This window comes from Poecilia formosa, unplaced genomic scaffold, assembly GCF_000485575.1.
Source record: "Poecilia formosa unplaced genomic scaffold, Poecilia_formosa-5.1.2 Scaffold371, whole genome shotgun sequence".
In the NCBI taxonomy this organism is placed as follows: domain Eukaryota; kingdom Metazoa; phylum Chordata; class Actinopteri; order Cyprinodontiformes; family Poeciliidae; genus Poecilia; species Poecilia formosa.
Genome location: NW_006800310.1, coordinates 269,006 through 287,353, shown reverse-complemented (window position 1 = coordinate 287,353; position 18,348 = coordinate 269,006). Strand labels below are relative to the sequence as shown.

At 39.1% G+C, this 18,348-nt stretch overlaps 1 protein-coding gene across 2 annotated transcripts in view; it reads left to right on the top strand.

The window, feature by feature from the left end:
* Nucleotides 1-17,113, top strand: part of LOC103154038 (plexin-B2-like) — a 35,432-nt gene extending 18,319 nt beyond the window's left edge. For both annotated transcript variants that reach the window (XM_007575184.1, XM_016662383.1), the window contains exons 18-40: nt 96-232; nt 301-483; nt 591-690; nt 1,090-1,284; nt 1,558-1,641; nt 3,025-3,114; nt 3,862-3,998; nt 4,082-4,182; nt 5,547-5,776; nt 5,899-6,080; nt 7,165-7,231; nt 8,196-8,342; nt 8,577-8,654; nt 8,771-8,849; nt 9,517-9,617; nt 10,278-10,359; nt 11,387-11,538; nt 12,239-12,399; nt 12,551-12,698; nt 13,278-13,342; nt 13,416-13,491; nt 14,183-14,257; nt 14,713-17,113. In XM_007575184.1, coding sequence (XP_007575246.1) covers nt 96-232; nt 301-483; nt 591-690; nt 1,090-1,284; nt 1,558-1,641; nt 3,025-3,114; nt 3,862-3,998; nt 4,082-4,182; nt 5,547-5,776; nt 5,899-6,080; nt 7,165-7,231; nt 8,196-8,342; nt 8,577-8,654; nt 8,771-8,849; nt 9,517-9,617; nt 10,278-10,359; nt 11,387-11,538; nt 12,239-12,399; nt 12,551-12,698; nt 13,278-13,342; nt 13,416-13,491; nt 14,183-14,257; nt 14,713-14,817 — 2,775 coding nt within the window. In that variant the 3' untranslated portion in view covers nt 14,818-17,113. The remainder of the gene's footprint in view (nt 1-95; nt 233-300; nt 484-590; nt 691-1,089; nt 1,285-1,557; nt 1,642-3,024; nt 3,115-3,861; nt 3,999-4,081; nt 4,183-5,546; nt 5,777-5,898; nt 6,081-7,164; nt 7,232-8,195; nt 8,343-8,576; nt 8,655-8,770; nt 8,850-9,516; nt 9,618-10,277; nt 10,360-11,386; nt 11,539-12,238; nt 12,400-12,550; nt 12,699-13,277; nt 13,343-13,415; nt 13,492-14,182; nt 14,258-14,712) is intronic.
* Nucleotides 17,114-18,348: the final 1,235 nt, after the last annotated feature.

Here is an 18,348-nt window from a genome sequence, read left to right as displayed (position 1 = left end):
AATGGAGAAGCAGCCTCTAAGGTGTGAATTACCAGCAGGACTAAAACACAAATAGTTTTGGAGTCAAACCGGATGTTTTAAATGTTTTTGTTCAGGATCCTGATCCAAAGTACATTCATCCGAAGGAGGGTCCTGCAGCTGGAGGAACGAATATCACCATCACCGGAGACAATCTGGACACGGCAACCAAAGACGACGTCACCGTCTCCATCGGAGGCATCGCCTGTGACGTGTAAGCTGAAACTTTCCCGTATCGTAAATAAACCGTGACAACCCGCGTTCACTTCCTGTTTCCTTCAGCTTATCGTTTGGGACGAGCATCATCTGTAAGACCGGCAGTTTCAGCGCTGCTGCATCTTTTCCGGTTTCTTTGAAAGTGACGGTGAAGTATGGAGGGAACACAATCAAAAACCTCCTCGATCACTTCAATTACACCGAAAACCCAAAGATCACCGGCTACAGTCCCAACACCAGCTTCTTTTGGTGAGTCCGTTTATCTGCCTTCATCCTCCTCCTCCTCCTCAGCAGTCAGACTCATTACTCCTGCAGTATTTTACTTCCCGTCTCATTTCTCTGGTTTTAATCTGCAGTGGCGGTCGAAGGATCGTCGTGACGGGAACCGGCTTCAATCTGATCCAGTCGGTCTCCATGAAGGCTCTGTTCAACACCAACAACGGCTCCACTGTGGAGGTAGGAAACTTCCTTAACGAGGTTTTATTCAGGATTTGATTAAAATTAGGAAAACAGTCAAAAACTGATCCAAACTCAGACATTTGACTTCCTTCTTTATTTCCTTCATTTTTCCTCATATTTATAAGAATAATCATCCAAATCTGGCCCAAATATGGCGATTTGTGTCAATTATTATTTTTATGTTGGGTTTCTATCCTTGGTAAAATCTTTAATGGCAGCAAATTGTCACCTTGATGCTCCTCCATCTTTGTTCAGAGCAGGAAGTTGCCGGCGGTTTCTGCATCTTTCCGTCTGTCAGGAAAGATGGCGGAGAGTCGCCTCGGTGGGACCAACCAGACCCACAGGAGGAAATAAAACATTTTCTCATCGTCTCTTCATCTTTCATGTCTTCCTCAGAACAAGTCAATGTGTAAAATAATGAATGACTCCGTCCTGGAATGCAACTCACCAAAGGTGAGCAGCCAACCTGTCATGACTCAGCTGCACCTGGACAACGTGAAGGAAAACCTGACCTTCAAGTACTACCCTGACCCGACCTTCAAAGTCGACACCTTTACAGGCCTCACAGACACCAGCGTCATCGTCGTCACGGTGCGTAGAGACTGAACGCCTGACGATGAGAAGCAAAATGTCTCACCAAATGAGAAACATGGACGGGCCTCTGCGGGTCGCCCGGTTTCTCGGTCGCCCCTCTGCGGGTCGCCCGGTTTCTCGGTCGCCCCTCTGCGGGTCGCCCGGTTTCTCGGTCGCCCCTCTGCGGGTCGCCCCTCTGCGGGTCGCCCGGTTTCTCGGTCGCCCCTCTGCGGGTCGCCCGGTTTCTCGGTCCCTCGCTCTGCGTTAACTTTTCTTTCTCTCTCTGAACAGGGCGAAGGTTTCTCCAAGGCCATCACGATCAGCGAGGCGAAGGTCTCCATACAAGACGTACCGTGTAACATCAAACTCCTGGAGGTATGCACAGAGTTCATACAGGTGCTTGAAAATCCTTGAAAGTGCTGGAATTTAAGTTGGTGTTTTCAAGTTTTAGAAAATGTTTGAAATTCAAACTGCACCTTTTGTAATAAAGTGCAATTAAAAGCCTAAAATTGAAAACTTACCTATTTGTTCACTTAATAAAAAGTAACATAAATATTTTTTAAATCAGAATAAAGTTTTTAGGTCACTTAGAATCATAAAAACTTAGTAAGGACGTTTTTTTAGAGCATTTTTTTACTTTCTTTGTACTTTGTGTTTGGATTGTTTCAATGTGATGAATATTTAATTTTCATAATGACTTGTTGATATTTTTATATTTTTTATGTCGAACAATGTTATTGAAATAAGAAATTAACTTCATGTTTTCTTCTTGGTCAAGTACATAAAGCGACATTTCAGAACATAAAATTTGATATAAATCGTTCTTAGAATAATGTCTGCAGCTACCTAAGAAATAAGTATTAAATAGTTTTTATGTTAATTTTTATTGTCAGAATAATACTACTAAATATCGCCCACCATTATTAATAACTGTAAACTTTAACTTTTTTTAGTCATTTGTATTTTTTTTATATCTGGTGTGTGTGGTGGAAAAGTTTGAAAACTCACCTTGAAAATGCCTGAAAAGTGCTTGAATGTCGCCGTGGCAACGGTGCGTTCAGCAGGTTTTTGGCGCCTCTGATGGATGAAGTCATGATGCGAAGGAACGGGAGGCGAGACGGTCGCCTGTTTCACGCTGAAAGCTTCATCTGATTCCCTTTTGAAATGCGACTGGAGGCGACGCCGTCAGGCTGATCCGCGGCGTTCGGCCAAACCGAACTCTCAGCGCCGCGGATCAATCGAGCCTCGGATCAAAGGGAATCGGTGAAGTTTTCTACGCCTTCGCTCAAAGTTCAAACTCGCCTGAAAATAAGTTTCCTTCATGGTTTCCTCTCGTCTTCCTGCGACTGACGGAAACTTTGCAGCCTGGAGCTTCAGGAGTTTCTGTTTCTGCGCTTGGATCAAGAATCACAACACGGATGTGGGAGGAGAACGGATTCAGGAACCGCTTTTAAAAATCTGGTTCTGATCAAACTGGATTCGTTCAGTTTGATCAGAACCAGAGACTTTCTCTGCGATCAGCAGCTTGACCCAAATAGTTCTTTCTTTCTCGTCTCTTTGTTGTTTGTCATTCATTTATTCCTTTGTAATTCGTTCTTTCATTGGTTCGTTTGTTTTTTCTGGCATTTGTTATTTTTTGATCATTCTTTTGGCATTCATTTGTTCTTTATTTTGTTTTTCTTTGTCTATTCTTCCTTTTGTTGCCTGAGATTCGTTGCTTTCCATTCAGGAGGTTTTCCCGTTTCTTCTCCTCTGCAGGACGATAAGTTGATCCTGGGGGCTCCTTCTTCTCGGCCGACATCCAACTCCCAGAGCGCAGAAACGGCCGACGACACGATGGACCTGGTGGTAAGCAAACCGACTCGGTTCTGTTTCAGTTCTGCTCCAAACGATCCCAACACGGTTCAACTGAAACAAACTCTAACTGGGAAACATGGAAAAACTTGGACAGTTAAAAATAAAACATTAAAGATTTTAGTTTTTCCAAACATTCGGGGTTTATAAATTTCTCTTTCCTTCCTTCTTTGCTTCTTTATTTGTTGACATTTTTTCTCCTTTTTTCCTTTTTCTGCTTTGATCTTTTCCATTGCTTCACTCCTAACTTTATTTCCTACATTTCTTTCTTTTTCTTTTTTTCTCCCTTTTTTCTTTTTTCTCTTTGTATTTTTTCTTTTTTCTCTTCCATTTTTTTCTTTCCTGTCTTTTTTCTTTTCTCTTTGTATTTTTTCTTTTTCTCTTCCATTTTTTTCTTTCCTGTCTTTTTTTTATTTTTCTGCTTCTTTCTGTCTTTTTTCTTTTCTCTTGTTCCATTTCCTTTCCCATCTTTCTCCTTGTTTTTGCAGATTTTCTTTTTAAATTCCTGTTTCTTCAGAAACATCTGCACTAAACTCAAAGTGATGTTTTACATTTATAATTCAATCAATGTAATTATAATTTGAGTTTAAAATAGTTTGAAATTAGGCTCTGGTGACTGAATATTTTTACATTTTCTGAAACTTTCAGTAAAATGGGATTATGATTGTTGCTGTTTTTAAACAGAAGGAAACATTTACTAATCTGAATGTAGACAAATCTAAGATGCTGTTTTAATTTCAGGTGCAGTTCGGTGATGGGAAATGGATCGCAGGAAAAGTTTCATTCACCAGGGAAGTAATCATTCCTCTCCCTATCATCATCCCAGCCGTGATCGTCCCCATGCTGGTTTTCATCGCCATTTCCATCTACTGCTACAGGTTTGATAACGTTCTTAAAAATGCAAAAATGTGGCGAGAATAATAAAGAAAGCAACAAACCGCTTGTGTTTGTTTCCCGTCAGGAGGAAAAGTCAGCAGGCAGAACGGGAATACGAGAAAGTGAAACATCAGCTGGAGAATCTGGAGGAAAGTGTTCGAGATCGCTGCAAGAAAGAGTTCACAGGTATTCATCCAGAAAGCCGCAAATTTTATTTAAAACACAGAATTAAACCTAGTTTATGTTTATCAAGTTAATTTTACATCTTATGCAGGTTTTCTGCAGCAGATTCAGTAAAACCTTCTCTTTATTGACATTACATCACATTGAATTTAGAAATTATTCTCCTTGACAGCTTGTCTCCGTCTTATGAACCTCTGCCAACTCAGTTCTGTGAAACCAGCAGCTTTTTGGCTCAACTCGTTAAAAACTTCGCCTCAGATCTTCTTGGCACTCTCTGCAAACGGTTTCAGATTAATCTGACTCTTCTGTCATTCCTCAGGACAGTAACTGCAGATCTGAGAGCCAGGGACCTTTACAGCAGAGTCATCGATACTCATAAATATTTATCAATACTCAGAACACAAAAAGATTTATTCAGTTTAACTAAATTATATTGTGAAATTCCAGCTTGTCACAAAATTAGCCATTAATCAGCTAGTAATAATTATTATAAAACACAGATTGATTCAGATCTCTTAATTATGTTTTACCTGTCGCTGGATTTGTTATTTTTACCCGTTTACTGGGTGAAAGCTTTAGCCTAGCTTAGCTCTGAGTTAATGAAAAGTTATCTGTGTAATTATAATTTTTATTGTCTGTTTACTATTAAATGTTTGAAGAAACTAAACCAAGCACTCATCCTTAAAGTGGATAAGTTTGACAGGCCTCAGTTCTGTTCCGCCGGTAACAGTAATAGTTTTTTGTTTTACTAGCTAACTAGGCATGGATGCTATTTGAATAAACAATGGAAACTTTAGCTTTATACGTTTTTTAATTAAGCAAATTGGTAGCCAATAAGCCACTGATTTGTAGATAATAATCTAAATTCTTCAAAAGTGAAGGCGATTCTCTTCCAGTAGCAACAGTTATGCTAATTTATCTTGCTAATACAAGGTAACAGACAAAGTTAGCCTTATTTTGGTGTTAAGTTTGCAAAAGTAAGTTTCTAAATAGTAAAAAAATATATAATACGGCTCATCACACAGTGGGTATGTTTTCTGAGACCTGAGTTATGTTCTGTCACTAACAGCAATCAGCTAACTTTACTAGCTAAACAAGCCAGCTGAGAACGTTAGCCTAACTTAGCTTTATTCATTGGTTTATTGGTAATGGTACGAAGTAAGTCTTATTTTTGTCTCACTTGTGAGAAAGTAACACAAGTTGGTTGATAATAACCCAATCGCATCCATGGATGGTGAATATTTTTTCTAAAATCTGATTTATGTTTTATGCAGATTTTACAGGTTAGCTAATAAACTATTAGCTTCTGTAGTGAGAGAGTTTCTGTTAGCTGTTTTTCATAATGTTTGATTTCTTTTTTGTTGCAGATCTGATGATTGAAATGGAGGACCACACCAGCGACCTCAGTGAAGGTCGAATCCCTTTCCTGGACTACAAAACGTACACAGACCGAAACTTCTTCCTGCCGTCCAAAGGAGGCGATAATGACCCCATGATCATTGGAAAAATACAAATCCCAGAGTCCCGCCGGGCTACTGTGACTCAGGCACTCAACCAGTTCTCCAACCTGCTGAACAGCAAACCTTTTCTCATCAACGTGAGTTTTAAACTTTTGGTAGCATTCCTGCTTCCTGAGATGCTAATTTAGATGCTAATCATTTTATTATCATTTTCTACGCTGATGAAGCTGAAATTAATGTCGTCTTTTTTCCTTTCCAGTTTATTCGCACATTGGAGAGCCGTCCGGACTTTAACGCCCGGAATCGGGGAAATTTCGCCTCCCTCCTGACGGTGGCGCTGCACGGCAAACTGGAGTATTACACGGACATTATGAGGACGCTGCTGCTGGAGCTGATGGACGAACACGTTCAGAATAAAAACCCCAAACTGATGCTCCGGAGGTGAGAACATACCGAGGAATTTTATTAATTTGACTTATTTAAACTCAGAGGTGGGCAGAGGAGCCAAATGTACTAAAGTTAGAGTAAAAAGGTATTTGGTAAGAAGTTTACTCAAGTACTGAGTAACTAATCAATCATTTAGTAATTAAAAATTACATCATCAGATGGACCAAAATATAAAGTTAAGTGGAAATTTTGGTATTTTAATGACCAAAATGACAGTAATTCAAATAAGTAACGAAAAATAACAAAATCAGGCAGAATAAAATTTTTACAAATCAGTTTCTTTAAATAAAAAGGTTTTTAAAAGATTAACAAAAACTGCAGGGGAGTCTGGTGAATTTTTGGTTAAAACATGTTTGTTTTTCATTCAGTGGGTAAAAAAATCCAGAAATCTTAATCAAGTAAAAGTAGAAATACTTCATAATAAAATCACTCAAGTAAAAGTAAAAAGTATAACGTAGTAAAAATACTCCTGAAAGTTACATTTTTCAAAAAAGTTACTCAAATAAATATAGTTGAGTTAATATAACCAGTTACCACCGAGCTCTGGACCAAAACGTTTGATAACAATCTGATGCTCAGATGTTCTGTTCAAGACGCCTTTTTGTCCACCAAGCCACCTTAGTATTGTTAATTTAACTGCTTCTATGAAAAAATAAATAAACAACTCCAAAGATTACTGGTGGGAAACGGCGGCCATGTTTCTTTTCTGGCTGTCAGTTCCTGCTCAGCTCTAACTCTAAAAGTACTTTTTGTTTCAAAAAAGTAACTGAAGTAAGTGTAACTAGTTGGTCCACAGCTCTGTTTATATTTGCAGATGTTGTTTGGATTCCCTGCAGAAACTCTGAGCCGTTTTATTTGCTGTGAATTGATGATTGCGACTGCAGAGGAAGTCTGCCGGCTTCGCTGCGGCGTTGCTCTGAAGCGTGGAAGTAATCAGGCTGTCTGACTTCCTGCTGCGAAGCTGACAGCTTTGTGATTGTGCAGCAGTGAAAAGTGAAAGCCTCCTTGCAGCTGTGAAGTGATGAAGATGATTCCTCCTGGTGTTTCTGTGGATCTCATGTTTCTGTTGCTGCTGCAGGTCGGAGACGGTGGTGGAGAGGATGCTCTGCAACTGGATGTCCATCTGCCTGTACCAGTTCCTCAGGGTAACAGGCTTTTCTCTACTCTGTTATTCAGTATTCTCCTATGAAAATAAAGTTTTTTAGACCAGATTATTACTTCCAGATTGCATCAGTGTTTTATTACCGTCTCTGTAATTAAACGCATTTCTGAGAGCAGTGGATGTGATCTCTGTAACTTATCTTTAGATCAGATTTTTAACACAAATATTTGATGATTTGTTTTATTTGCTGGTAAATTTAAACATATTTTGGTTGATATTTGAATTATGAACCTGTGCTGTAAAATATGGAAGCCAATTCCTGCCGTGAAAGAAAAAATGAAAGCCCAAAGGGAGTTTTAAAATCATAGTCAGTCAAAATTATGAAGTTAAGGTCATAATTTTTAAATACAAGGTCATAACTTTAACTCTCAATGTCACAATTATGAAAAAAAGTCATAATTTTGATGTTACAAGTCATAAATTTGAGAAAACATTTATAATTTTCAAATACAAGGTAAAAATTATGAGAATTTTAAAATGTTATGAGTTATAATTTTTCTATCTAAAATTGCTATTTTGAGATATAAATTCATAATTTCAACTTTAAAGTCATAATTTTGGCTTTCAAAGTCATTAGTTTGAGATACAAAATATTAATTTTGAGATATAAACTCGTTATTTACAGTCATAATTATGAGGTGGTAACAGTTTCTCCAAGGAGGCTTTGCTCTAATTTCATGATCATGTCTTTAAATTTCATGAATATATCTTTAAAACTTGAAATTATGACCTCGTATTTTTCTGGTTTATTTCAAATTATTAATAAAAGAACTGCAGCAGATATTTTCATTTTCATTCAGTGTTAAAAATTCAGTTTGTGGTCAAACTCCGACCTTAAAGACGACAGAAAAGGAATCTTTTCTGGAAACGCTTCATTATTCCAGCTGATTAGTGAATATATTTATATATACAGAATCATTTGGTGACGCTGTGTGTTTGTGTCTCAGGATTCGGCCGGGGAGCCGTTGTACAAACTGTACAAGGCCTTGAAGCACCAGGTGGAGAAAGGTCCGGTGGACGCCAGGCTGAAGAAAGCCAAATACACGCTGAACGACACGGGGCTGCTGGGAGACGACGTCGAGTACGCCGCACTGGTCAGTCTGCTTTCTGACGGCTTTAGCATTTAAACAAAGACAGGAGGAAAAAATTTACTTTTTGGAAGTTAGAAGTCGGTTTAATGACGCCGAAATGAACCGTGGAAGTAAATGTTTTAGCCGAATGAACTTCCTCCTGACATCAGGAAAAACAGAAACCAGGAGACGCAGCGCAGACGGAAACCTGCGCTGTGTATTTGGGATGAAGGTGACAGGTGTGTGTGTGTCTGTCAGACTCTGCAGGTGCTGGTTCACGGCGAGGGACCAGACGTGACGCCTGTCAAGGTGCTGAACTGCGACACCATCACCCAGGTGAGTTTCTGTTTCCACATGAAGGCAGAGGAATCCACCGCCTGCTGTCTGATGTGTTTGTGTTTCTGCGTTCGCGCTTACAGGTTGTGTTTTGTTTTGTTTTCTGTTTCCTGCAGGTGAAGGAGAAGATCATTGATCAGGTGTACAGGAACCTGCCGTATTCACAGAGACCAAAAGCAGAAGGCGTCGCGTTGGGTGAGACATGCTAACAAAAATAAAAACTAAAAAATTACAAGAATAAAGTCATAAAATTATAATTTTATTTTTTTAATTTCTTAGCATGGCCCTAAGTCAGCAACCTGTTCGTTCTTAGTGTGGGAACCTGTTCGTTCGTTCAGAGTTGTGAAATCTGTTCATTCATGGTCTGGGAATTCATTCGAAAGGAACTATCGTAGTTTCACATTTGCTGTGTTTCCATTAAATAAGAAACACGATTAAAATCACGTATTTCAGTTTGTTAACATGATAAATCATTAAAAATCATCATCCTCCTTTTACTTCCTGTTGTCTTCTTCTTCGTTTCCTCCAGTAGAAACATCCGGTTGTTGATCATGTGACTCGCCTTATGTGACGAGTGTTTCCGTTGTAGTTCTGTGATTTTGACACAGCTGAACAACCAGCTCATCTCAGCATAAAACATTCACGTTGTTTTTAATTGTCATGTTTAGCAAATTTATTTTCATAATTGCAGTTTCTATAATTTTATGGTCAATGGAAGCAAATATTGACAAAGTTTTGTGCAGATTTGTAACAGAAACTACTGACTGCCTGGTAAATTAATGGAGATAAATTAGAGCCAGTCAAACGTATTTTATCTCTGAAATCCTTGTAATTCTCCTTGTAATTCCTTGTTTGTCCACAGAGTGGCGTCCCGGCTCCACGGGTCAGATCCTGTCCGACATGGACCTGACGTCGCAGACGGAGGGGCGCTGGAAGCGGCTCAACACGCTGGCCCATTACAATGCGAGTTCAGCCCATTCTGGTTGAATTGGGTTTTAAATTAGATATTTGTAAATTTATAAATGATTGAATAATACGAAACCCATTTTTCCTCTTAGTTCTGGCTAAATAACCAAAATTATTTCTGTTGACTTTTGACTGTAGCTGCACTCCGTAGAATGTGCCGTTGCTAAATCTTTCTTAGTGTAGGTTAATCTCCTGTTTACCAGCTGCACTTTTTAACAGATTGAAGTAAAAATATTTGTCCATTAGTGCCAGCTTAACCTTGACGTGAGGGGTCAAAGGTCAGCCTCACCATGAGTTTAGGTTTTCAGGTTTTCCTCTGACGTGTCTCCATCTCATCTTCTGGCGTATTGAACCAGAGCAGACTCATGATGCTGCCACTCCTTCCTGATGCTTTTAATCAGCTTTGTTTCAGCAGAGACCTTTACTTTTTCACCCAAACAACCGAAAGCTGAAGAGCAGGAAAATGTCGAGCCACTCGAGACTCGTCTGCACGCCGCTGCAAAACCAACAGAAACTAAATCACTCCTGCTGTCCAGGCTCTCCTGACATTTAAGGAGGATAATTAATTCACAGGCGGATTTTACCTCTAATAACTCTGTAGCTTAGTTAAACACTTTTCTCTCTGTTTGAACAGATTTTTATTTTTTATTTTTGCAGGTTCGGGACAACGCCACGTTGGTTCTGTCCAAAGTTTTGCACACGCAGTCGTTCCACCAGCACCAGGACAGCCACGATGAGAGTACGTCTCCTCGTTTTTATTCCACGTCTGGGACGTTTAACTGCAGCATTTTCTAGTGTTTACGCTCGTTTACCGCGCTGTTAAGTTGTTCTGGATAATGGATGGAAAAAGTGATCAGAGATGTTAAAATTAGGCTAAAAAAATCGTAAAGTCGTCTGTTTTGTGTTTGTTTATCCACTAATCAAACATTTGCCAACAAAACTAGTTAAATACCTAAATAATTAGTTTAACTTTAAATTGACTTTTTCATGTCTGCATAAGCAAAACAACATTAAAAGTTTTTCCTCAGCATTTTTGATTAAAAGTTCACCACAATAACAATAATAACTAACCTTATAATTTTCTCCAAGGAGTCATTTATTTTAACTTATTAACTGGAATAACTACATCTTCTAATTAGTTTTAGAATAATCTCACCATCCCAGAAGAGGGAAGTATATAAGTGGAATGTAATAAACCAGAGGAGGTTAATGTGATGCAGAAAATGCCTTCAGAGATTAATTCAATCATAAATCATATGACAGCAGGGCTAACTTTAATTTCTATCTTTGTTAAAACACATAAATCCTTGAATATTAAAAATATATTAAAAGGGGGAACTTCCATTTGGGTCTCAACTCCTAATTAAAACTTAACATCCAGACGACTTTTGGCAATAAATTTGTGTTTTTTGGTGAGGCGTCTCAAAAACCTCCCAATTGTTAATTCACATTCCAGCAACTCCAGCTGAGTCCAGTCCCGTTACCTAGCAACCCCAGCCGACCCCAGTCCTGTTACCTAGCAACCCCAGCCGACCCCAGTCCTGTTACCTAGCAACCCCAGCCGACCCCAGTCCTGTTACCTAGCAACCCCAGCCGAGCCCAGTCCCGTTACCTAGCAACCCCCGCCGAGCCCAGTCCCGTTACCTAGCAACCCCAGCCGTGTTCCGTAACATTTGTTCAGTTTTTTCCCAGCCACCCACTGGTCTGTTGTTCAGTAGCCATCTTGTAGCCTCAACCTGAAGGTGATTTTATGATGTCGGCTGCAGAAAACGCGCTGCTGGAGGACGACAACACGTTCCACCTGGTGAGGCCGACGGACGAGATCGACGAGGTGAAGTCGAAGCGAGGCAGCATGAAGGACAAGGCCATGACCAAAGCCATCACAGAGATCTACCTGACCCGGCTGCTCTCCGTCAAGGTGAACATCCACTTTAAACTCGCTTCACTGACACGACTTTAGCATTAAGCTAAGCTAAGCCTCTTATTATCATATGAACACTTTGCTGTGCTTAGCTGTTCCTTCATATATGCACATCAAAATGTTGAGCTTCTTCTGGATATTCCTGCTATGTATTTTGGTAACTTACGTTTTTATAAATTTTGAAATATTTAAAGTTTTATGCAAATTGCAGCCCATGCATCAAGATTTTTTGGATTCCACAAAATTCAGCAAAAACGTTTTGACCCTCTTTGACAGCTTACAATGTCTGCCTGCTTCAACTTAGAAACTCCTTTCAACTTCTGAACAAGCCACCAGGCATCAAGCTGTCTTCAGATGATTCAACCTTTTCATATCTCTTAAAGTTTTTCTAAAATCATGATTTGAGTTTTGGCCATTTTCAGATTTATAATGTGTTTCAATGACAGAATGCTCATTTGTCAAACAAAATGCTGCTGTTTGTACGTATTTCACTCTCCAAAACGAATCATGCATCAAAACGCAGCCATGAGTCTCTGCTCTGAGGAAGCAAAGGGTCGATGCAGAGTGTTTATAACGATTGTCTTTAAAACACTCATGGAGTGTCTGCAGACATGTCTCCCCTCCTCCATTGGGTTCTTGGCCGTTTTGTAAAGAACAGAAACTTTTTCTAGCTATTCTTGTTCTTGTTGTTTTGCAGGGCACCTTGCAGCAGTTTGTGGATAATTTCTTCCGCAGCGTCCTTTGCACCACTGCTGCCGTCCCTCCGGCCGTCAAATACTTCTTTGACTTTTTGGACGAACAGGCGGAGAGACACGACAACGTGGACGAGGAGACGCTGCACATCTGGAAGACCAACAGGTACGCTGACTCAAACCGCAGAATATTGATCAAAATAAATACATTTAAATGAATTAATAGAAACCAGATTCCAACGCCAAGATGGCCGCCAAAGACCAGGCGTGTCTCTGAAAGAAACTACCCAACTTGTACCTCCTGGGTGTTTCCTCAGCCTGCCGATGCGGTTCTGGGTGAACATCCTGAGGAACCCGCAGTTCATCTTGGACGTTCACGTGACGGAGGTGGTGGACGCGTCGCTGCACGTCATCGGCCAGACCTTCATGGACGCCTGCACCAAGACGGAGCACAAGCTCAGCAGAGTCAGTTTGACTTTACGCTTCTTCTGGGTCAAACTGGAGTCATTTAAAAATGTGAACAAACTGTGATGGATTAATGGTAACAAAACTAGAAAGTTTGTTTGTTTTCTGTCTACATTCTTTGAGTTGAGATGTTTGTTTTTTTTATTCTTATAGCGATTAACTAATAAAAATCTCATAGTGGCTGAAAATGAACAGCAGCTATATATAAATCAACTGAAGTGATTAATCACATTTTTTCGATGGCGTATTAGAGGTAGGCTAAGGAAAATAACGACTGAATCTATTTTCAAGTGATTTCTTATAATTTTGCGACAGTTTTTGGTAAACTGCGTGTTATTCTGCTAACATAATGACTATATTCTCATAGTTAAAGTAAAATTCTCATATCCTTCCCTAATACTCTGTCATTCAACTCACAGAAGGGATGATTGAAATAAAAGCCACATTTTGAAAACGTTTCTGGGAGAGAAAGAGAGAAAAAGAAGGAGACGGATTAATCAGCCCTGAGGGACGCCAGAGACCAGCTGAGGAGTTTAGCCAGTTACTGCCAGAGATCAGCGTGTTTGTTTCTGTCTGCAGGAGTCTCCGAGCAACAAGCTGCTCTACGCAAAAGAGATTTCCACCTATAAGAAGATGGTTGACGAGTGAGTTCACAACACCGACTGTTGTTCTGACCCGGTTGATTCCTGCATGAACGAGTTTGTTTGTTTCCCTCAGTTACTACAGAGGCATCAGGCAGATGGTTCCAGTCAGCGACCAGGACATGAACACACACCTGGCCGAGGTGTCCCGGGTAGGAACCGCTTTACCTGTCTGCAAAAACCCTCCAGAACCAGAGATTCTGGGTCAGAACCAGCTGGACCGGTTGGTTCTGGGAGGTTATGAGTAACAGAGCGACCCACAAAAGTATTAAAATGTTCATCATTTCACATTACGTTACAGATAAAAATCTGAAAAGTGCGGCATGCCTTTGTTTTTTTAGCCTTCCCGAGTCAGTACTTGGTAGAACCTTCAAGTCTTCTGGGTTTTGTCAGATTAGATGAGGAGAATCTGTGGGCATCAATTTTTTAATCCTGAGAGATTCTCATTTGGATGGACTTTGACTAGACCATACATTTGGGGTGAACCTCCAAACTAGTCTCCGGAATTTATCGGTGGAAAGGGGGTGAATAAATAGATGTTTCATGCTTATTTATCTACAGATCAAAGTTTTTTTGTTTCTCTTCATAGTGTTGCATAAAACTGAAGCTTGTTTGTAGCGTTAGCATGTTGGGGAAAAAAGAAAGGGTTTGAATACTTGAAAAAGGAACTGTAGTTATAGATGAGGAGAGATTTGTAGCTAGAGCGCCCTCTACAGGTGTTTCCAGCTGAACAACAGAAGATACTGAAGTGTTTATTTAATTCACTAATTTTTAGGTAATTTTTTCTGTCTCAACTTTGTTGTTTTGTGCTGCATAATAAATGTGCTGCTCTTGTTCTTGCAGCAACACACAGACAAGCTGAACACCCAGGTGGCCTTACATCAGCTCTACCAGTACGCCAGCAAGTACTTCGACCTGGTGAGGAATCCTCTCCAAATGTTTTCATCACACAGAAAACCTGAAACTCGGACAGAAAACGGTGGAAATGAAATTCAACATTGATACTAAATTATGACTTTTAGTTTTTTATTTTACTACATTTGCATAATCACTTTGCAACGAGTCATTAGCATTCTTTAAATGAAGATTATGATTTTTTTTGCATTTAGTGAGTTAACTTTAACTTGTATTAAGGTTAAAAATGTGTTGATCTGATTTTCATTCAAATACGCAAGAAAATTATTTGAAATATGCACGTATATTTAAATTTAATTCAAGATGAAAATAATATTTAGGTCAGTATGTTTGAAAAACAATATTTTCTATAAAGATTTTAATTTGTTTTTAGTTTTTTTAGGAATAAATGTAACTCTGAGGTTCTTTTCGTCAATTTTTGATAAAAATAAAATGAAAAATGTTGTTTTGTTCCTCAGATCATCCAGTCTCTGGACGAGGACCCGGCCGCCCAGAACAGGCAGCTGACACTCCGCCTGCAGCAGGTCGCCGCCGCCCTGGAGAACAAAGTCACTGACCTCTGACCTCACCAAGGGGGCGGGGCTTCTTTTCTATTGTGAGCGTACGGACTCATCTAAATGAGAGTCGCTAGCAGAGCCAGAAGAGACCAATTTCAGCGCCCAACAACAAATAAGCAAAAAGAAAACATCTTTTTGAAATTCACCAAAAGTTGAAGAAAATCCAAGTGAAGTGACAGAAGATTTTGTTTTTTGGGACGTTTTGATCGGACCTTCAGCTGCTCCAGGATCGTTTTCCAGCTCTTTCTGCTGGACGGTACGGAGGCCCGGCGGGTCCAGATGTTCGAAACATCAGCGACTTTCTTTAGATTTATTTTATGTTTTCTGTTTGTATCCTGAGTTTCTGCTTCTGGGACACCAGAAACCAACGGCTGCATTTCTTTCATGTTCAGGAAGTTAGTTAAAAAATATCTTTTAAAAATGCACCAAAGTCCAGAAAATCTGAAAAGTAAAGTAAGTTACGTATTATATCATTTAAAAATCATGCGACATAAACAAATTCAGCTAGCTTAGAGATAAACTAGATTTACATTTGTGAAGAAAATGTTTAAAAAATGAAATATTTCAGTTGTAATCGCGCCTTCCCACCACTGGGAGTGCTGCTTACAACTTATAGTTCCCTTCTGAATTATTGCACAACCAACTAAAAAAGGTACTGCTTTGTTTTTGTTTTTTTAAATCAGATGAATCTTGACTTGCCTAATCATTGTTTTCAATTTATTTATTAATTCATCCATTTATAGTTCATTTTTACGGTTCCGTATAAAATACTTTATATATTTTGCGCTAAAAATCTCAAAGACTGAGAGCTAGTTTGTGGAAAAGTTGGTCGGTTTCAGTCATTTTCAGTAAATTCATAAAACAAACAGAAAATGAATGATGACCCTGGTTGGTTTAAGCCCCGCCCCTGAAACACCCAGCCTGCTCTGATTGGACAGCAGCAGTGGTCTGATCAGGCTCCGCCCACTGAACGTGACAATTATATTAATCATGAAATCTGCTTTCATTTCAGCTCAAATTTCCATAGTATAAATGAAAATACGCAAAATTTTATGAGTCGAACTTGTTACACACATCATGACGTAAATTCAGAAATGTTTTTTATATTAAACATCGTATCAAATCTGTAAACCATCACAGCTTTTCTCAAACTTTCACTGAAGCCACTTTGGTGCCAAATGCTCTGAATCTAGGACATGTTTGAGACTAAAAGGATTTTCGGTACTTTTACGATTAAAAAAATGTGAAACTTGGCGGCTGTGTCGTTGATGAAACGTCCGGACGAACTCTTGCTTTCGTGTTTTCATGTTTGAAACATTTTGCAGCCTTCGTGGATGAACAATATGTCCGTCTCTGCCGACGCTTGCTTCTGTCTGCCTTCTCTTTGCCACCAGCGAGTGCCTTAAAGAGTTGAAGTGGATCTGAAAGGAACAAACCGACCAGAACCGGATCACAGAACTGAATGTTTCAGCTGTTTAAGTCAAGACTTGGCACTAACTGAACAGCAGAGGGCGCTAAACATTGAGGATGAGACAAAATGTTTTATGCTAGCAGTTGTTTTTTCTGACAGAAATGTTTGGATTGGATCAAAAAATAGACAATTAAATGTTGGATGTTTAGAAGAACCAAACAAATTGATCCTGAACTACTCGTGATTTGGGTTCAGAAGATCAAAATTTGGACAAAAATAGTTATTGTCAATCCTCAGAAACATGTTTATAATCCGACTGGAGGCCATTTTTCAGATTTCGAAACAGCATCCCCGGTACTTGTCGTACAACTGACCCGATCCGTCGGTTTGCACCGCCTTCTCACAGAGGATTTTTAGTTTCTAGGCGACAGAAATTGTGAAATTGTCCCTTTAATTTCTTGTCCTGACGCGATTATGATCAACTCCAGTTTGTTTCAGGCAGAAACAGAAACTGAAATGTGAACTTTGCTGCCAAATGTTCTGATCATCTGCAGGAACCGAGTCGAGGGTCTTTGTGTTTCTGTGTTAGAATATGCTGACGAACATTAAGGCGCACCTGAAAAGTCCAAATGTTTCTTCGTCCTGAAGCCTGATCCAGCAACGGACTTTAAAGCCAGCGTTGCCGTTGGTTACGGTTGTGAGGCGACAGCAGGAATGGCTTGGATGGACCAAGCTTTAGACTTTGAAATGGACTCGAATGGGACTAGATGTTACCAGAACGGGTCTGAACTGAACTGAAGCCCAAATCTGTTACTCTTCTGTTGAAGTGGGGAAAAAAATCCAGATCTAGGAAGTCCAAATATCCAATAAAGTATGTTTATACAAATGAAAGAAAGGCGTCTTGTTTAATTTGTAACATGTTATGTTCAATGCTCTTAAAATGAATTTACTGGGTTCCAGCTGAATGTTGCTCTTACTTTTCTGTGTTTTATAGATTAAATCCTAAAGAAATGTGCTTCCATACAGATGATATGTCTGCAGCAGCCATATTGGATTGTCAGGTCACGGTTTGGAAGAACCTCAAACTTTCCAAGTTGAAATCTTTTGACTATCGTCCAGCAGAATTTTGGCTAAAATTAATAAGTAGACTTTTGTAATTTTTATGTCTATTTTAGAAAGTTAAATTAATACCAGCTGGACGCTTTACTAGAACTTGGACCAAAGTGCAAGAGATGGGAACAAACAGTTTTTGGTTAAACATTTATATTTTTATCCGCATGTTTTAACAGTTTTCAGCTCCTTTGTGACGTTTAAACCCTCTAACCCTTTAGAGGGTTTCTCCCCTCTAAAGCGGACCAGAGCAATTCTGAGCCTCCACAGGTGTTTCCCATTGACCTCAACAAGCCGCCATATTGTACATCCACAAACCGGAAACACAGGTAAGTTTTTCAATTGTCTATTTACGTTAGTTTCTCCTTTAATAGTTTGTGAATTTAGAGTTTATATATTTTTAAGGAATTTAATAAAAGGGAAACTCATCACCCAGAGTGATCTGTTTCAAACGTTAGTTTGTTAATTTGGATTAAAAAAAAATAAAATCAATTTCTCGGCTACAATATTAAAATTAGACCCATTAAATGTAATTTTAAGACAGAAATATAATATTTTTGTCTTAAAAAATATATTTTTTATATATAAAAAATATAATATTTCACGATCACGTGATCACGATCACGGGGAAAACCGCTGACACCCATCGGAAGGCTAATATTATTAATCGGATAACCGGATTAATTAGAATATAAAAGTGGGGTGAACTTATTCAGTCATATACTGTGTATACATTAGTTAAACTTTTGTATTACCATTAAAACGGTTCAACTGAAATGTTCGCTAAACACAAACAAACCCATCAGTCTCACCAACGGAGTTTAAAAGTTAGCAAGTTCCTGTTTTTATTTGGTGAGACCACTTCCGGTTATCGGCAAGCGAATGTTCGCTAGATATTTATCTCCGAGCTAACTTGCTAACGAAATATTTAGCTTTGAAATTTTGTCACTAGCATTCAATTTTTATATTTATTTTTAAATCAACCAATGAAAATCATATGTTACTTTTTAAATGTG